Below are 19,779 nucleotides of genomic sequence, written 5' to 3'. Positions count from 1 at the left end.
GCAGATACCTGTTGAACTTTGGTACTGTCTCCCACTACCTTGGTTATAATGCACTCCAGGACTTCTTCCCAACAATGCAAATGAAACCCAATAGCCAATGTGACGACAGTTTCTGCAGGCAGCGCCAAAAGGAGTACCAGGTGATGTGCACTACTAGCTGTGAACCTTTACTGTCACATTGGCTTTGTTCTCGATAATCTTCGGTGCATTTGACCCCCCCCCCCCCCCCCCCTTTTTTTGTGGTTGTATGCAAAGTAGGACCGGGAAGCATCCAAGCCAGCTCCAGAACTTGTGGAGGTACAGAAGGAAGAAGTGGTCCATGAGGACAATGAATGGGGCAAGTACATTGGTCTCTGTAGCTAGCTGCTTTACCCTAGTTGTTATTTTTCATCCTGATGCCTTTAGGGCCTTCCAGTTGACATTACCTGCCTGAAGTAAATCTGCAAAATGCATAAATACCCATAAATTAACTTGGCGGGATGTGTTGCTGGGCCAGACTATGCGTGATTTGAATACAGGTAGCCCTGGATTGAATGAAAGTGCTCTGTTGGGATAGCCAGACAGGCTGCAGCTAGCCATAGAACGACTCATGAATCCCCAGTCAAAAAAAAAAAGAAAAACAGTGGGTCCAATTGGAAAATTTCCAGTTGAAACCAATTGGTCAAAAACCAATTGTATTTTCGCCACCCATTGGGCTGGACCAGTTGAGCCAAACTGGTGCTTCCATTAGAAATAATTGGTCACCCAACCAGACCAAATGGCCCACCGATTGAACACAAATGGCATACCTATTCGACTCAAATGGTTTGAACTGGCCAGCAAAAAAAAAATAGAATTAGACTGCTGTGAGACTTCTGCCATTTCTAGAAGGGAATTGAGATTATAATTGCAGCCTGTTATGAAAATCAAGCGAGACCAACAAGCGTGCATTGAACACTGTAGTCAAACACTATATACGAATAAATTCTCAGCATATATCCAAAGAACACACTTGCAGTCATTTATATATTCCACCTTTGAGACCCTCTAGCTGGAGCCAGTGGCGATTGACCATTAGGCAAAATTATCTAATTTAAGAATGCCCGCGATGATGGTTGAGATGACGAAAACAGTTTAAGAGATTAAACTGCTAATCTCTTACAAGAGCCTAATTACTCTAGTGTTCTTTTTTTATAGCCAGCTAAATATATATACCAATCTCAGTGAAGGACATCATTGACTTCACTTAGATTTTTCAATTGGATCGCCCAATTGGAACCAACCAGGATTTTTCAATTGGATCGCCCAATTGGAACCAACCGGAGCTTTCAGTTGGGAGATCAGCTTTCAATTGATTTTCTTTGTTCCAACTGGGGGCTGTTATTGGTTTCAAATGGTTCTAGTTGGACGATCCAACTGGGAGTGCCGAAACCAATTGAAACCTCACGAATCAGTTGGCTAATCCAATTGGAAGCGTAGAGCCAATTGGAATGCCCAACTGGAACTAGGGAAACCAACTGGACTACCCAGTTGGATATATGACCCCAATTGGCTGACCAATTGAGTCTGTACTGGTGCAAATTGAAACCAAATAGTATGCCCAATTGGACCCATTGGTTTTTTTTACTGGTATACATGTCAGGAGTTCACATGTGATCTATATATTGCAACAAAAAAAAAGGAGCATCAAGAGCAAGCTATTGATATAACTTGTTGGGCGACGTGGTTTCTGTAACCCAAGGTTACAGCGCGATAGGCGGGACACAGAAAGAAGGGCATAACACAGCGCTGTGCCCTTCCTTCTGTCTCCTGTCTGTCGTACTGTAACCATTCCCTTAAAAATGCTAAGAACTTGTCCAGCAAGGATGATTTGTTAGACCACATTAGGGCAAAGGTGCTGCTAACACAAGAAGCAGAAATATATAATCATACTACAACTTAGGAGGGTAGAATTTTGGGCCACTTGGCTACATGATGGTCAATAAATAACAATTATTATTATTATTATTATTATTATTATTATTATTATTATTATTATTATTATTATTATTATTATTATTATTATTATAGCAAATCAAGCACAGTGGAAAGGATGTGGAGAAAAAGGGTGCAGATGGGATTGGTATTGCCAATACCTGTGAAATTTGTTTTAAACATGCCACAGCAAAACAAAGCATGCCTGTGCAGCTCATCAAAAGTGAAGAGTTGTGGTATAGAAGGCAAATTGCTAGTGGAATTCTTAAAGAAGAGAGAATGCTGCCACTTAAAAGGAGTGGATATGTGACATTATCTTGGGGTTCTCTGAATTCAAGCTGGAAAGTTTTTTTGTGATGTCACTTGGGATTCATGGATGCACCAACTTTTTCTGTTTACTCTCAAAGAAGTGGACATGCAGTGTAGTATATGGAAAGGTTCCTGTGGTCTATTGGCAGTAATGTGATGGGGGTAGTTAAGGTGGTGATAATGAAGACAACGGTGGCAAAGGGTGTGATATGAAGAATAGCTAGCAGTTTGCTGGCGTCGTCTCGCATCATTTGGTGGATCATCCGGTGGCATTTGTTTTGAAAAAAAGAAAAGGCAGACAAAATTATTGTTTTTTGGAGGTAAGCAATTATCGCCGGCATACTCTCTCCTCTTTCTGTGTTTGCCATTCTGTAAATAACCTTTGGTATTTGGGTGGTGTTGCAAGGATTGTCATGCTCACCAGATTTCCATCAGTCAGGTTGGAAATACAATCATTCTTACATCTGGGCAGTGCCTGTAGTCCACTAGAGCTACACAATGTAAGAAGCTTTTTAACTTTAATTACAATTCGATCACAAAGACTTGACAATGTCTGGTCAGGGCAATCAGAAAGAGATAAATAAATGAGGGTTAAATCAAGCCTTTTGCAGCATGAACACATCGTTTGAGAATCTGCATGATGCTTTCGTGTTGCTTACTAGCTCATTATCTACTGTGAGAGATAGAATAGCACTTTTCAGGAGGGCACCCGTGCACTGGCAGTTATTGAAACCAGAGGATAGAAAGTGTAGTCATATGACCGAAGATGGCAGTACCCTGTTGTTTTGCTGTAAAGTGTCCGTATTGCCCACTTTCTGCATTCTGTAGAATGCCTTACTAGACCACCATCTGTTTGCTTTCTTTAAGAAAATGAGTGCTAATATTCATTTCTCCCCCATGTTTACATTGCGGTTGCTTTATACTTGCTGAAGAGTAGAAAAAGGCTTGCATATTGCAGAATTGTCAGGCTCTTCAATTGGGGTTTTGTCCAGGTATCTGTTTAGTGTCAGAAACTGTGGAGGAAGGACATGACGATGAGTGCGCCATGCCTGGTCTTGCTTCCGGGCTCCAGCTGGCTTACACTGTCCCCAAGCAGCAAAAGGTGAGGAGTGCAATCTTCTCACGTCTGTAGCAACCATTCATAAGGCAGATGCTGCTCTCTCTCGGCATGCACACGCATGCATTGGCATGATAGCATATCTGTGTGACTCTGAGTGTGTGTGTACACGTGTGTATGTGAATGTTTCACACTACTGTCACAGAGCCTCTGCATACTGATGTCATCTGGACCATGAAAGTAAGCATTGAATTGGAGTCTTAATAATTTGAACTCATGCTTTTGTCCTGTCAAACTCACATGTATTTAGTGAGAGAAAAGTTTTGATCATTCAATGCACTAGTGCATGCAATGGTTATCGAATGGGCCTTGCAGAAGACTTGCTGCAGCCAATGAAGCACACAAGTGCCCCGGTTTATGTCCAGCAGAGCAGTGAGTGGCTGTGTGCCTTAACCATGGCAGGCAATCACGTGATTTCCTTGATTGCACAATTTGTCATGGCGTTGCTTGTGCTGTGTGCACATGAAGCTCGCAGTTATCATCCATGACCATCAGCTGTCAGCACATTCCGCTAATCGTCACTTGTGTTCTTTCTGCCCATTGTATGCTACATGCATTGGATGTCCATCGTGGCAGTCGTTACTCAACTTCAATTCCCCTGTTCCATCTTTTCCCGCACATTTGTTGTGGCTGAGCACCTGTGAACTTGATGGCGCCCAAGTGGCACCAACATGATGCTGATGTGCGTTGGAGGCCTCTACTGATCCATGGCTTGTCCTAGGCCACATATGTGCGAAAATGTCTAGTATGGGCTAACGCATCCCTGATGTGGTTACCCAGCTCCCTTTAATTTGAGCTTGGGTTAATGTGAACGTATATTTTACAGCATTAGCTGCTGTTAGCTTGTGATTCAAAAATGTGGCAGCGGCAGGGCTGTCCACATGCGTTGTAACTTTCTGCGGTATTCCGTATAGGGATGTATTTGTCAGATCAGGTACCTTAAATCTAAATATGCAGGGCTGTCCCCATAGCCCTCCAGCCACCCTTTGGACCTGGACGGTGCCTCCCCAGTGTTACATCTGGGCGTTGTAGGAGAGACTGATGGCACGGACTAGCCCAGTTAAGACCAGGAAATGAACTGAAGTTTATTCAGGATTAAGTCTGGTTGCTGTTACATAGGTGGTGCGAGCTGTGAGGCCTTGTTAGGTGACGAGGCTACAGAGATGGCACAGCTGGAAGAGAAACGACAGTGCTGTTGTGTGTATACATAACACTCCCTTCTTTAAGGAAACTAAGAAGGTTGCACACAGGATATCCTGGTTATCAGAAGTCACTCCTTTTGCTTGGGCAATGCACAGGAGGCTTGATCTTTCTTCCTGAGCAAGTTGTATGAGATGGGCAAGGAGGTACTTAATGTGGTGGGAGTGGGGGAAGACCAGGTACTCTGGGTTCTGTTGTGGAGGGCTTGGGTCAGTTATCTCTTGGTCTTCCAGCAAAGTTTGTGCGGCAGAATGTTTCGCTGTTAAGCATTGCAGATGGATGCAGTTTCTTATGAATATGCCCCTGGTGTTTGTTTTGAAGTGTACTTTCGAGGTTCTGGGCCAACGTTTACTACAATGGCTTTTGTCCAGTTCTGGTTATTGTGGATCTATGTGGGTTTACCTTGTCAGCAGGAGGTTCTGTTGAGGGTTGCTTGAAATGCTTGTTTTCAAGGCACCTGGTAGACTTGGTAGGATTGTGCGAAGTTTTCTACCCATCTGGAGCTCAAGCGGTGATTTTCCTCCTGGTATTGGTGTGGAGTGATAGTCGAGCACTAGTACTAGATCCTTGCCTTCCTTGGTTATCATCGATTTTATGGTCTGTATAGTTCTTTCTGCTTAGACATTGCACTGCTGTGCTCGCCGCTCCTCGCCACTTCGCAGCTCCAGCGCAGGCGGGGTAGAGACTGTCACATGGCATGTGCATCATGGAATGTTGTGATTTGATGGACGTCGCTTGTGCTCCCCGTAGGCTCGTGGTTTTCAGATGGCGTGAGAAGTGGCCCAAATTTGTTGAGCCACAGTGGTGAGGGTAATCACACTATCGAAATTCGAAAAACTGATATGGCTATTACTTACGGCAGGCTACAGATCTTAAATTGTGATTGGGTACCTATTGGTAAGAGTTAACTATTACAATTTAGTTAATCACTTTATTAACATGATTCAACTGTTTTTTGACATCTGCCAGCACTGGTGTTACTATGCTGTAGAAAGCGTATCTTCACCTCAAAAACCCTATTTTAAAAATTAGTGGCAGGCTTCCCTGAAACACCTGGTGTGTACAGTATTTAACCGTTAAACACCATATTATTTAGGGAAGAGAGTACAGAAATCTTATTTGTCTATACTTTCTTTTCTGTCATTCCTATTGGAAAAATGCCTTGCCTCTTTGGGTAATTTGTATAGCATTGGAAGTTTCTGAGGAAAAATTCCTGAAGGACACCTTTCAACTAAAAAAAAAATCTTGGTTAGTACAATAATTGCAGCTTAATGCCTGTTATAATATCCAGTATTTATCCGAGTTTATGCATTAAAGCAAAATACCTAGTATACCATGAAGTGAGGGTGTTAGGTTCTGAGAACCTTGAGTGCTTCCTAGTGCATTATCCTCGCAGTCAGAATCCACACATATGAGTAGGGCGATTTGTTGTCGTTTTATTTTTTTCAGAATTCGGGGTGGAAAAATTGGGTAATATTTTTTAGCTTAAATTCAGGTATGAATCAGGTCATTCATAAAAAATTTTGTAGTTCGGATTTTTCTGGGGCATTTTTTTCACCACAAGTCAGTTTAGTATAAGCTTGTTTTCTGCTAGACATAAGATGCCCTATTTTTGGCTCATTCTTTCATAAGCAACATGGAAATCACAAGTTCCACTGAAAAACTGTTACCAATTAAGATATTTTTTGCTACTCTATTACAACTACTTCTTCACATATGTTACCAATCTCCTACGGAGCATTCCCATGTCTGGGAAAGAACGGACTGTCTTTATTTGTTGAGTGCAAAAACATTCAACATCACAGCAACCATTCTGAACCTACAAGGTCCTTGGGTCAGGGTTTCATTAGGGTGGGTAGCGCTTAATACAGCAACTCCGATAAGACGCCTGGCAAGTAGCCTTGTTTCAGCCTCTCGCTTCTAAATCACCCTTTCCGAATTTATTCTCATATTCATCTGCCTCATAAAAACGAGCATTAAAAGAAATTTACGATTCCCAGTTGACCAAGGACACCTCTCTGTAATAGGTACTAGACATCCACAGATTGTACTTTTGGTGCATTCAGTTGTGAACGTGAACTGAAAAACCAATATAATCAGGGGGAGAGATCAAGAAATATGTTCAGGGTGCAAGAATCAGGCAAAATCGGGTTTTACCTGAAAGTGAAGGGCCCTATATATGAGCGGTTTGTAATGGTGGCCAAGTTTACATTATGATAAAGGTACAGTGATGTGCGGGATGATTGTCTCCACTGCAGCAGGAATGCTCCCATTTGCATCGTGCACCATTACTTGAGAGTGTGCTCATTTTGTACTTGAGCACAATGACCTGCTAGGAAGGCTTTCTAAAAATTTTGTCAGTGAAATTAGGATCAACAATGGTACTGTCAATGCAGCAGTGGCCTTTCATATTATAACTGAGCAGAGATTCCCTCCAGGAAAACAGCTCTTCATATAATAGAATATTCCCTTGAATATTTCCCCTCCCTTGAATTTTAGTTAATGTAATAATAAAAAATTAGACGCATTGTGTCTTGATTGCAAAATGTGGTGCGAGTTGTGGGACTGTCAAATTCTGAAGACATAGACTTGTTCAGGTTTAGGTAGTAGAATTTAATGTCCCAAGGCAACTCTGGCTATGAGCGTTTAATACACAGACTACAGTGTAGAAGGAAGCTATATATAGTCACTATTTCACATTTTTCTTATTTTCATGGTTCAGGGGAATCATTCCGCATTTTTAATGCATGCCGGCAGCTTGCAGTGTCCTGGCAATGCTGCATTTGCTCAGCTGCTCTGCTCAAAACTCTGGGCCACTGTTATTTGCGTTGTCATATACGATAGCGTTCTGTCTCAAGAGGGAGAGGCATGCCCAATGTATGGCATTCCACATCATGGTACAGCCAACGTGGCAGCTTTGGCAGAGCAAACACTTGTGCCTCAAGCTGCATGATGGCAGGTGATGTCGCAAAACACAATGCATTCTGCTCAAAGCTGCCAGGTTATATGTTATGGCATGGGAAACTTCATGGCTGAATGCTTATTGCAGCAAAATATTCTGCACATCTTCTGTTTGAACTTGAAGACTTGAGATATCAAGACGTCTACTTCTCTTTATCAGGATGAAGACACAGAAGGTGCAGCTGAAAGTGAACAGACTCTAGAAGAACTTATGGCACAAATGAAGTCATTGTAACAGAAGTGGAACTTCAAATAAAAATGAAAGTCCTCCTTCGTGCTGGAGCTTTTGAAATCCTGATGGTATCAAATGCAGTGTAACGTGAACCTTATTTGAGGTGCATGAATGAAAGATGAACGGGCGAGTTCTTCAAATGGCGGAATTTGCACATGTTTATTGGTCACCTTTGATATTTGTGCTTCAGCTCTGGTGTTTTGTGGTGGTTTTTGCTTTAGTTGCCAGAAATACAAGCTTTCTTTTCTTGAACTTCATCATCAGAGAAGTGAAAAAGAAAACCTTGGGGAAGTAAACAAAAGTTGGTATGTGTAAACGCTGCAGACTTCAATGCGGTAAGAATGGAATGTACAGGATAAAGCCTCATCAGTCCACAAGTCACTCTGTTTTGGCTTTTTTCACCAGAAGGCTTGGTAAGAGTGCAACACTTGCAATGGCAGCCATCTTGGCCATTGTAGTCCATGTGAGAATGTCATTCATAGACTTCAGCTCTGAGAGTATGCACCCTGTTTGAACACATATGAAATTGTATGGCATCAAACCTGAAAGACAAAGGTTGCAATGAAGAAAGGAGTTAAATTGAATGCAGTTACAGTTTTGTAGTCAATAGTAGACAAAACAGTGAAAGCAGACGAAAGTATACAGAAATAAAGCATGTAAAGCTTCAGTGTCACAAGCAAATATGAAACCACACCAGATTATGGTTCACCAATTTCCTCATGCAAGAGCTATCACACTGCCGCCAAATTTTCAGTAATCACCCCATGTATTAAACCGTTGTAACCTTGGGCACTATTTTCACACAACTTGTTAAGATAGATGAATGACTTGTAGTGCAACCGTAAGTCAAAAGAAATGAAGCTTACCAATAAAAACTGACATGAAGAAGAGATGCAGTGGAACACCAACCACAGGAGATGCAATGTTGAGAAACCAGTTTGGTGTCATGGGGAATAGGCGCAAAAAGAGAAGCCAGTACAGGAGCCGATCTCCATTTTGCTCGACCTGGGTAAGTAGTATGCAAAAAGAGGCTTAAGTTTGCAGAGCCAGTTCATTGATGCACAAGCCATTAGTGGTGCACAGATTAGTTCTAAAACCTTCCCAATGCTTTAAATGTGTAGCACCATGTCATAATATCAAAATGTATAATTAAAGGAAAACAGACTAGGGTAGCAACATGATGGGCTCATTATGAAATGTATTTGGAGGAAGCTTACAGTCGCTGGAACAAAGATTTGTCTTCTACTTTTACCTTTCAGGTAAAAAATTATTGCACATTATGGAAATAAAAAAAACACTCCCATATGCTTTTCTTGGTTCTGCTCACTGTTGGCTTCCTTGAAATCAACTAACTAGAGAGCAGTAGAATACTGTAAATGCCATAGTTTCTCTGATCCACAAGGTCTTGCAGTTTGATTACACACAAGGCTGAGCCCTGTATGAGGTGTATCTGGAAAATAATGATTCCTAAAAACTGTTGCTGAAAAGAATTCACAAGTTGATGCTATGTCCTAAGTACGACCCTCGGTGTATTTGAATCCACTGGGATTGCTCTTTCCAGTCATAATTCTCCGACAAACCATGAAGTGTGAAAGGATGCATTACCATAATTAAAAATCCACGATATGGGAATCTATGCAAACAGGCACACAATTCTGTCAAATGCGCTGTTTGACATTGTGGTATGAAATGTGTAAAATTAGGAGCCAGAAACAACATCAAGCATTGATTTGATTCTTGAATGTACCACCAGCCTGTTATAATACAAATTCATTCCGGGTTTCACAAACGGTTTCACACAAGCGGTTTCAGATGGCACTACCGATGTCGAGCGCAGTGGGAAGAAATCGGCGCCACAGCTTACCTTGTCTTGCAACAGCCTTACTTTGTCAGGGAAATACCTCGTTACGTATTTCTGGCCACAAAACTTGGAGAGCAAGTAGCACTGTGATGCACCCATTCCGGAGAGCAGGCAAGTCAACAAGAAGCTTTTCCAGAGGCCAAAAAGTGCACCGGCCAGAACGTTCTAAAAACCAAAACAAAGGATTAAATTTCACACAATACACTAATTTCAGCTTACGTAGGATGATAAAGATGATTCACCAGAAAAACAGATCCAGGAATGGCAAATGTTTGCTTAAACAAGTACGCCGATGAAAACAGTACGAAGACGTAAGCTGCGTGCTGCTCTTTGTATGAGCTCAGCAGCGCCGCTAAATCCTTCAATTCTTGGTGGCTGCTAGGGAACTTCAGGCAGCTCCTGAAACATAATCTCGTCAAGTAAAATACATAAACCACTTTTCTTGTATTAGCAGCTACTTTGCCACTTACGCATTGCCTCCATGTTCGATGCATGGCAGATGACTGGCGAGGAGATACAGCCATCCTGTAGCAGCGGCTACACAGGCTGGAAGCAGTAGGATGGGCGGCATTTAGGCACCTCACGGAGGAAGTCCTGCAGCTGTTTTACGATGCACCGATTCGGACGCACTGATTCACACAGTCGTTTCCTAGGGCATCTGCACCATCTTAACCTAAAAATAAAGAAAAATAGAACACTCGAAACCCCTGCGCGCTTGAACAATCTACCGTGACGCACCCAGAGGTCGTCTGCACCAGAAGTAATGCCTACCGTTCAATTTTTGCCTTTCAGCTACAATGGTGTTAGTCGCACAAAGTCAATATGGCTGTCTCATTTCACTGATAGAACGTCACCGGATACCAAGAGGTAGAATCACGCGACACGATTTTCAGCAGCCGTACGCGTGCCGCCGGCCGTGTATTGCATGCAGCGCATGAACAGCGCGCGAGCGCCGCGAGCGCACCCAAGCCCCAACAGCGCTCAGTCGGCTCAGCTGGCTCAGCGCCAACGAATGCGTCATTCGGATAGCAGCAATCCGCAGTAGCGTAGCCGTATCATTGCATGATATTAAAATTAGCTAGCACAGCGTTTTACTCAAATGTAAAATTACAAATTGCCAGTTAATCAGAACGTAGCTACGTTTTAAAGAAAAATAAAGAACATGCGCAGCTTCAGAGTTCGACTGCTGTATGACCGTATCGTGCACGAGTAACGTTGGTATAATTGTGTAATCTCGGCGACGCAATGTTTGCTTCCCGATAACCTTGGGGACTCTACTCACTTCCGTTTTTGTAATGTTTTTCCGGTTTCGTCGTTCCGTGCAAGGCGGATTTAACTTCGTTCCGTGTTGCAGCTCGTGGGGCTCTAGGTTGCAAGCGCCGTGCAAGTGAAAGAAAATTTATCTAGGCAGCGAGGTGGCTCGTCGACATTTTTGTCGTCGTAGTGTCGAGGACTAAGTGGCGTGCATACCACGATGGGGTCGCAGATGGTGCTAACGGCACTGTACCGATTGGGAGGATTCGGTGCGAGACAAACGGTCTACCGGGCTGCCGATCTTCATCGGGACCAGTTATGTCAGCGCCTGGCTAGCCAAGCCGCTCTTCGACGTCATTTCTCTGCTCGATACTCATCTTTGCGGAAGGACGACGCATTGGACTCAAAATTGGAAAGCAGCCAATCTTCTAAGAAGCCCCTGATGGAACCAGACGACGAAACTCGGTCTATCTTGAATGATATTTGGCGCGACTTCGAGTGCGTACCGCCAAAGCCGAGCCCTGCCGAAGGAGGTAACAGCGGTAGCAGTTCAGGGCCTGCTGCCGCGCCGAAAGGAGACGTTCCAAAGGAAAAGGCGACGGATGGCCCTCGAATCCAAAGTTTGCTGCATTCCGCTCGAGCCAATGCCAAAAAGCTGTTCGCTGACGAAGACTCGTCCATAATCCTGGACTCTACCGAAGAACAAAGCGCATTGCTGGGTGCACAGTTAGATGTGGACTACATTCCTCAAAACGTCAAAGTTGACCCATTTGAAGGCTTCAATTTGAAACGTGAGCGCAATTTTTATTTGAATGCTTCGACACTGAAATTCTTGCCATTATGTAATGAAAAGCCCAATAGCTACTGCTTTTGTTTGCGCGTTCTGTCCATTTTTGCTTGCGTATATCAGGCGTGCAAGCGTTAACTTGCGTGCGGCATGCATGCCATGCACATTAAACAGATGTTCTCTACAGTCAGGCCGGAATGAAACGCGAACAGCGCCTGCGAACGAAACGAAATATTTCACCTGCAGTGTGAGTACAACTAGCTAAGGGCCTATCGAAATAGTATTCAAAAACCTCTTTTAAAGGATTATCTGGCTGCAAAATAGAGAAGTACGGCACGTGCGTGGTCGCGTTTCATTCCGGCCCCACTGTAGCACGTCTTTCGTTTTCGGCGTAGAATTACGACGCGAGGTGCTAGAGTGGCTGCTCCCGGAGTCCACCATTTTTCTTTTCTTCCTCTTTCCTTTTGTCACCTTCATAGGCGGCGAGACCGGTGTATTTGAAGTTGAAGAGCTGGTTGACATTCTGCGAGAAGAAAAGCTGACTGACATTGCTGTTATCACGGTTCCAAAGGAGATGGTCTATGCTGACTACTTGGTTTTGGCGACGGCAGTCTCACCACGTCAGGCTCGAGGAGTGACAGAATTTTTGCGAAAATTGGTATGCCAGCTTACTGTCAATGTTCCAAATATAATCGTGTTGTGTGGGAAGTGTACAGTGGCCAACGAATGAGGCACGGGCAAGACAGAAATAAAAACAACACCACGGGGGTGGTGGTGTTTTCGTTTCTGTCTCCTTCGCGCAGTCGTACCTTTTATTGACATAAACCAACTAGCTTACAAAAACGTTCCAATAATGCTCGGATTTGGCCGAACGGTGCTATGCTGAAACGTGCACCACACACTTGTCTAGAGCGCGCAAACTGTGGAATGTGTTGGCGTCATTTACGAGTAGCCTGCGATGTCGTTTCCTGCATGAGGTGTCGCGTAAATTGTGGTTTACCCCTCATACCTCAAAGATGTATATAGAGCCCAGCAAGCTGTGGTTAATGTCACCAGTTCACATTGGAGTGTGCTGTCTAGTGTTGTGGAATGCTCAAACACATGCAGGTGTCACTGTTGTGGATTTTATTAGAAATCTTCCCTTCAGTGTAAGCGCTTCTGCAAGCATTGTGTAGGGCCATATTCACGAAGGAGTATTTTGTTTTTCATTAGCAAAACCACATTTACTAACTTGGCTTACTGGCTCAAGAATTATTGCAGCATTAAAGTTCCAAAGTCAAATTCATGGTTGATTCCACAAGAAATCAAACTGCTTAAATATGTCAGATTTTTAGTATTCTTGGTTATTTTATATATTATGCACAAATTATTCTATAGGCCAACAGCCAATTTCTTTTTGTAAAAGTGCTAATATTTCAGGCGAACAAAATTATAAATGACGTCATGGCAGATGCATCGTTTTCGCGCACAGCTCAGTTTCGCAACTTTGCAATGATGTAAGAATCGAGATATGAAAGCCGTGATGGACATATTTTGCATGCTAAAAGTACTGGTGAGATAGGCTTATTTCCGCCATTGTGAGCAAGCCGTTGCTTACTAGAAAAAACTTCGAAAACAACACAAGTCTCAAATGAGGCTATATTCAAGGATTTGTTTCCCTGCAAATAAAAGCACATTTTCAAATTTGCAGCATAGATATGTATCTATGTGCTAAAGAAGTGCTCCCACTTTAATTGTTATAAAATCTAGGGAAACAAAAGAAATATTGCCTTAAATCTGGCATTTTTGAATATAGTAGTGTTATTAAAAATCAACGGGAAAAAAATCCTCAATTTTTCATAAAACTTCCAAATCAAGTCTCTAGAAGGAGGCATAAAGGAGCATGAAAGAACATGTCGCATTATTTTGTTTCCAACAATGGCGTTCAAGCTCAAACCTGTAGCTTCTCGAGCATCAGCAGGAGCGCCTAACTGAAGGGTGGCAGCAGCAAACACTCCCTTCGCTGCTCTAAATTTTCCCTATATCCCAAGACTGAGACCTTTTGCGTCAAGAGAGAGTATACCTAATTACATACTTATGGACAAACTCCAATCTGCGACGTGAGCAGGATTCGGTGGCGCTTTTATCCTCCACTGCTGGTAACAACTGAGTACTGCTCTTTGGAATGCATGTAAACAAAAGCTTTCAATGTATTTTTCTGACTGCACAGTGCACCTATGATTGTCTTTCATTAAAAAAAATGTGACTACGTCCTAGAAAGGCGGATGGAAGTGTGCAGCATCATTTCAAAGCCTGTGTATTTTTTAAGCATCGCAATGTGTGTTTGCCGGAGGTGTTTTAGAAGTGCACATTCTGTACTAGGCTCTTATCGTCTTTTATTAAGGAAAGAGGACCTTGTTTACTCATTTTGTAGTCTGTCTGATAGTCAAAAGCTTAAAGAAAATAGTAAATAAGTTGAGGGAATGCGTACTCCAGCATTGCTGTCGCAGGCTTAAACTAACTAGAATAACGAAGTGGCTACAAAAGAAAGATTAGAAAACAAAATTAGCCTTGGTATGCCTGGGGTCACGCACGGCTTCATAGATGCACTGTGAGTCATAAAATTGCATTAAATACTTTACACGCAAAGCACTCCTAGCTGTTACCCGCACCCGGCAATATGGCGCCACTGAATCCTGCTTACATCAGAGATCGACGTTTGCCCATAAAGATGTAATTAGGCATGCTGTCTCTTGACAGAAAAGATGTGTTTAGAGACCTGGGAAAAATTTAGAGCAGCGCAAAGCAAAGCACGTTTGCTGCTTCCACCCCTTCCTTTAGGCGCACCTGCCGATGCTAGGGGAGCAAGCTACAGGTATCAGCTCCGATAACATTGCTGAAAACAAATTAATGCAGCATGTTCTTTCATGCTCTTTTCTGCCTCCTTCTAGAGACTTGCTTTAGAAGCTTTAAGAACAATTATGGATGATTTTTTTTCTTTTGATTTTTGAAAAACGTCGGTATATTCAAAATTGCCAGATTTATGGCAATGTTCCTTGCATTTATTTACATTTTATACCAATGAAAGTCAGTACACTTTTTTAGCCCATAGATACTTATCTATGCTGCAGGTTTAAAGGAGATGCTCTTTATATTTGCAGAAAAAATAATTCTTGAATATAGCCGCATTTGAGACTTGTGTTGCTTTCAAGATTTTTTCTAGTAAGCAACAGATTCCTCACAATGACAGAAATAAGCCGGATATATCCTATCTCATTTCTACTTTTAGCACACAAAATATATCTATCATGGCTTTCATATTTCGATTCTTACATCATTGCAAAGTTTCCCGAATTGAGCTGTACACGAAAACAATGCCTCTCCCACGACTTCATTCATAATTTTTTTTCTAAAATATTAGCATTTTATCAAAGTGAAATCTACTGTTAGCCTATTGAATAATGTATGCATAATACATATAAACTAAGAATATTAAAAATCTGAAATGTTTGGGCAGTTTGATCTCTCGTGCAATCACCCAAGACTGTACCGGCACCCTGGGTACATCATTACAACATTAATAAATAACAGCAAAATCGAAGGAATCTGTTACAACACAAGGAGCAAAATATGAGCGGTAGCAGTACCATGCAGAAATGCAGTCAAACTTCATAATGACAATAGCACTAACATTATACAAAAACAAAAAATGTGAGTTTTGAAATAAAAAGACCTTCAGATAATTCTTGCAAAAATGTAAAAATGCTGAAGTTATCAATTGAAGTGGCATTATGTTCTAAAATGAAATGGCTGCAAAAGATAACATCATTTTTCCATAATTAGTGTGGGCTTTTGGAAGTAGAAAATTGTTTCTAGCTGCAAATCTAATGGAGTTGTAGTTATTCAAGATGTGATTGATAAATTGGATATGTAGGATGAGATTTATTGCCTAAAGAGTATGATCCCAAGGTAGTACTGAAAAAGGTTGCGGACTGATAGGATATTCTGATCATATAACAAGGAGGTGGGTGCCCTGGTTTTGTAAATGATGTACAGACATTAAAAGGCTCCATAAAGGGGCTCTCAATAAAGTTGCGATATGTCTGGGATGTTAAAGGATCACGGTTCATAAATTATCCCCCAGCAAGATTTATTTTAATGCGTTTTGTGGAAGCTGAGTTATATGCAGACAAAATTTGAACTTGCGCGTCTGCGCGCCTTTCCCTCTCCTCTTGCACGCCAGAACGGTGGCGCCCCTCTGCTGGCCCCACACACTTAGCTCCTCCCCTACCTCCGCCGACTGCAGCGTGCGCGGAGTGGTCGCGGCTGTGGTAGTGTGTGACATGTAAAGAATTTGGCGCTGTGAACCAATGATAACCCCCGGCTGCTGACATCACTTGCACAACATAATGTCATTTGCCAGTTTTTGCGCGAAACCCCAGTACCGCGCGTCGCCGCGAGGTGTGAAAGTGAGAATTTTTAAAAATGTATTGTAAATTTCCCGCTCACTTTTGAGGTCTCGTATGCGGCATGGATGCTCGGTGGCCTGTACTCTACATAGTGCAACCATTTTAAAGCCAAGCTCAAACACCCCTTTCTGTGGCCCTTTAAGTGGCATTAGTATTTCCCCTTGCTGCAGTAAGTGACGTAACTGTGTACGAATGCATAATACAAGTACGTTACACAAAGTATGGTAACACAAAGTAAAGTGCCATTTGGTTTTTCAGCTGCAGTGCTTATTTTTAGCGATTCTCTGAACAAGGGAGCTGCAGTGCTCTTGACATGTCACTTTTTCACACTGAACTGGTTAGCGACATTTGAATTTCACCTGTTGGCCATACTTCCTGACCAGACAGTATGCATAACATATATTTGCAGTATATGTTATCTGCAGTGTTGATACAGTTTGATCTCATAACTTTTACATGTCATATTTCTATGAACTATGCAAAAAGCTTGTGCAGTAATTTTGCTCATCATGGAAGGCAACTTTGCATGCAGTTTAACATGCAGTATTGTGCATTTTTATCTTGAAGGCTTTTAGAACGTTTCCCGCCTCAACCGCTGGCTCGTTTGCGGTGAAACTGCACACAGAGCTTGTATATTATTTTAACTTTTGTATCGTAGCTAGTTTGACAACGGTACTTACTTAGTTGAGCTGTGCATGATGCGAAAACATAATTGCCTGCGTCGAGATCGGCGAACTGAAACCTGCAAAAATTTTCCTGCCTCAACCGCTGGCTCGTTTGCGGTGGAACTGCACTCGGAGCTTGTATATTATGGTAACTTTTGTATCGTAGCTAGTTTGACAACGGTACTTACTTAGTTGAGCCGTGCATGATGCGAAAACATAATTGCCCGCGTCGAGATCGGCGAACCGAAACCTGCAAAAATTTTCCCGCCTCAACCGCTGGCTCATTTGCGGTGGAACTGCACTCAGAGCTTGTGTATTATGGTAACGTTTGCATCGCAGCTAGTTTGACAACGGTACTTACTTAGTTGAGCTGTGCATGATGCAGAAACATAATTGGCTGCGTCGAGATCGGCGAACCGAAACCTGCAAACGCCGTTTTTTCGTTGAAGGGTGGCAGTGGCGCCATCTGTTTTCTGCTGTCACCCTCCGATGCTTTCGGAGAGTCACGAAAGCAGACGATATGAGCTGAAATGGATAAAGTCACTCTGCAGAAAAAGAGATTAAACAATATTCTTTGAAAGGCAAAGCCTCGTTAAATCAGTTCTGATATTTTTTCCGCTCAATTAGCTGGAAATGTTCGAAGCGCTTCAGATGAAGTGGACAAAACGTCCGGAACTGTGTAATCAAAGGGCCCGCGCGGGGCTTCTTGCAGTGCCTCGGTACCTTGTCGTGATGCTTTCCACTGTAGAATACAGATGGTGCCACTGCCGCCTTTCAGCGAAAAAAATGGCGTTTGCGGTTAAAAAAAACTACGTTTGCGGGTTTCGGTTTGCTATTGTGTAAATAGTTTGTATATATTACCTCTCCCCTATGCTCTCTCACCTCTCATTTCATTTCTCCATTCTGCCTGCTGTCCTTTATTTGCGCTGCCCCAGCTGAGATGCTTCAGTATCAATGGCAGATGCCGCGGCTAGCAAAAATCTTATCCTTCCTTTTTATTATTATTTTAATAAACCACTACTACTACTTTCGGTTCCCAGATCTCTACACGGGCAATTACCTATTTGCATCATGCACGGCTCAACTAAGTAAGTACCGTTGTCAAACTAGCTACGATACAAAAGTTACCATAATATGCAAACTCTGTGTGCAATGTCACCGCAAACGAGCCAGCGGTTGAATCAGGAAAATTTTTTAACTCTTGACGATAAAAATGCACAATACTGTATATTGGACAAAGTTCCTCTTTTGTAGTTTGGTTCTTCCAACACCGATTTGGCACGCTGCTTTCTTTTTTACTGTAGTGCTGCATGTTGTATACAAGCATTTTAAATAGGCATCTTTGTGGAAAGAAATTTTCTCATTCCCACATGATATGTGCTGTCAATGCCACTGCTGTGCAAAACAAAGCTAGGTTCAAGTTATTGCAACTTTTTTTTTCTGTGCCATTTTCTTTGTAGCAGTATGTTGCAGAATTAATTTTTTTTTGCTCTGCAGTGGTAACCCAACCTTAAGTATCATCTTTTTTTTTGCTTTTGCAGTACAAGCGCAAGAAGGATAGCAAGGACCCCACCCTGTTCATTGAAGGAGAGCAAACTGCAGACTGGAAAGTTCTTGATATGGGGAATGTGGTGCTTCATGTCTTTTTGCCAGAAGCACGCAGGCATTATGACGTGGAGACCTTGTGGACTGTGGGAAGCGCCTATGATGACCTTACACACATAAAGGATGACCCTGTGTACAATTTGTTGCAGCAGCAGATCCAGCTGTTGCAAGAGGTACAGCCCAAAGACCTTGAGAATCGTTCTGCTATGCAGCAGTCTTGATTTATTTGGTGACAAATTCACAGGCATGGTTTTTATTGTTTAATATAGGCATGGTATAAGTGCAACCCATCAGTGTCTATGCTTTGACCCACAAAGCAATCTGGCATGTTGTTGATGTTGAGAGTGCAGCTCCAAATAAATCTCGCAAACTGTTAAACAGAATGATTAAAGTTGCTCATGGCCGGATACTAAGCTGCTTTATAAATTAAATGCTGTACGGACAGAGTGACTAGGCTCCTCTCATGACTGAACATTAAAAATTTATTTTTGTTCCCACCTGAATGTTCTAGCTCTACCTTTCAGCAGTGTCTTTGCACAGTACTAGCGGCTTTGCCGCACTCTAGACTGCATTTTAATGCACTGGCATTAAAAGCCCCATCGTGGAGAAAAAGTGTCTGGCAGCTTAACTTTGTGTACACTTTCCACCTGCCGTGGTTGGCAAGTGACACAGTGGCGAGAGGAAATCCCCCCTGCACTTGTAGGGGAGAAGCAGGAAGGTGGCTGCCATGAAAAGACCCCCCCACTCCCCCCCAAAAATTGTAAAACTGATGACTAATGATGACCAAATGACTCATCAAAAATGAAAAGGACTAAGAATAATTCTGCAAAGTTGAGCAAAGAAATAAATTGCAAAGTATATGAGATATTGTAGCTTCTGGAAGAGAAAGACCAGGTGCGATCGCAGCGCGGCGCCGACGACGACGCTGCTGCTAGCAGACCTGCAAAAATGTAGTTCTGGCTGAGGACTTCAATTCGCATCATGTTGTATGGGGTTTCAGGACAGACTACAGCGGGCAGTTACTTTGGTCTTGGATGTTAGCAAATGGTGTGTGCTGTTACAACAGTCGTGTCATAACTTACACGAGGGTAAATTCTCGTTCAGCCATTGATTTAACGTTAGTTGTCAATGGTATTGGGGTATCTTCATGGTCTACAATTGACCACGGTCCGTCAAGTGACCACTACCAAATCATTTTCACTATTGCATGCAGCCCGCTTAAGGTGACTGGTTACGCACAAAAATTAGTCAGTAATGCACTGTTCAAGAGACTTGTAGGTGAGTCCTTCTCATCGGTTGTTCCCTCGGATAAATCTGACCGGGGTCCTCAAGTTTTAACTTCCATGTTAGACGCCACTCATCGATCAGTATATTAAGGTTCAGTCAA

The 19,779-nt window shown here is 42.6% G+C and overlaps 3 protein-coding genes across 4 annotated transcripts in view; 2 read left to right on the top strand and 1 right to left on the bottom strand.

Annotated features, from left to right (window-relative positions):
- Uba5 (Ubiquitin-like activating enzyme 5) overlaps positions 1–7,813 on the top strand; it is a 29,670-nt gene extending 21,857 nt beyond the window's left edge. The window contains exons 9-12 of the mRNA XM_077646814.1: positions 5–140; positions 259–337; positions 3,255–3,364; positions 7,701–7,813. Of these exons, the coding sequence (XP_077502940.1) occupies positions 5–140; positions 259–337; positions 3,255–3,364; positions 7,701–7,775 (400 nt within the window). The 3' untranslated portion in view covers positions 7,776–7,813. The remainder of the gene's footprint in view (positions 1–4; positions 141–258; positions 338–3,254; positions 3,365–7,700) is intronic.
- Positions 7,814–7,903: 90 nt separating this feature from the next.
- LOC144113635 (transmembrane protein 41A-like) lies at positions 7,904–10,625 on the bottom strand. 2 transcript variants are annotated; one of them, XM_077646817.1, is made up of 6 exons: positions 10,372–10,625; positions 10,104–10,306; positions 9,876–10,032; positions 9,637–9,798; positions 8,639–8,777; positions 7,904–8,314 (listed from the first exon to the last, which is right to left on the bottom strand). In XM_077646817.1, exons 2-6 carry the CDS (start codon positions 10,202–10,204, stop codon positions 8,151–8,153), a joined length of 723 nt encoding a protein of 240 aa, XP_077502943.1. In that variant the 5' UTR covers positions 10,205–10,306; positions 10,372–10,625; the 3' UTR covers positions 7,904–8,150. The 2 variants fall into 2 exon arrangements, with proteins under 2 accessions (XP_077502943.1, XP_077502942.1); XM_077646816.1 differs by having other exon boundaries at positions 10,405–10,609.
- Positions 10,626–10,823: 198 nt separating this feature from the next.
- RsfS312 (ribosomal silencing factor RsfS-like protein, 312) lies at positions 10,824–18,842 on the top strand. Its single transcript, XM_077646815.1, has 3 exons — positions 10,824–11,678; positions 12,154–12,332; positions 18,329–18,842. Exons 1-3 carry the CDS (start codon positions 11,108–11,110, stop codon positions 18,611–18,613), a joined length of 1,035 nt encoding a protein of 344 aa, XP_077502941.1. The 5' UTR covers positions 10,824–11,107; the 3' UTR covers positions 18,614–18,842.
- The last annotated feature ends 937 nt before the right edge of the window (positions 18,843–19,779 follow it).

This window comes from Amblyomma americanum, chromosome 1, assembly GCF_052857255.1.
Source record: "Amblyomma americanum isolate KBUSLIRL-KWMA chromosome 1, ASM5285725v1, whole genome shotgun sequence".
In the NCBI taxonomy this organism is placed as follows: domain Eukaryota; kingdom Metazoa; phylum Arthropoda; class Arachnida; order Ixodida; family Ixodidae; genus Amblyomma; species Amblyomma americanum.
The sequence above is the reverse complement of the archived record's forward strand: the minus strand, read 5'-3'. Positions and strand labels throughout refer to the sequence as shown.

Excerpts from the sequence above, each read along its gene's own strand:
- RsfS312 (XM_077646815.1), top strand. The coding sequence starts at position 11,108 with ATGGGGTCGCAGATGGTGCTAACGGCACTGTACCGATTGGGAGGATTC. Across the intron at positions 11,679-12,153 it reads TGAAGGCTTCAATTTGAAAC|GCGGCGAGACCGGTGTATTT; the intron begins GTGAGCGCAATT and ends TCACCTTCATAG. Across the intron at positions 12,333-18,328 it reads CAGAATTTTTGCGAAAATTG|TACAAGCGCAAGAAGGATAG; the intron begins GTATGCCAGCTT and ends TTGCTTTTGCAG.
- LOC144113635 (XM_077646817.1), bottom strand. The coding sequence starts at position 10,204 with ATGCCGCCCATCCTACTGCTTCCAGCCTGTGTAGCCGCTGCTACAGGA. Across the intron at positions 10,033-10,103 it reads ATCGAACATGGAGGCAATGC|GAGCTGCCTGAAGTTCCCTA; the intron begins GTAAGTGGCAAA and ends ATTATGTTTCAG. Across the intron at positions 8,315-8,638 it reads CTTCATGTCAGTTTTTATTG|GTTTGATGCCATACAATTTC; the intron begins GTAAGCTTCATT and ends TTTGTCTTTCAG.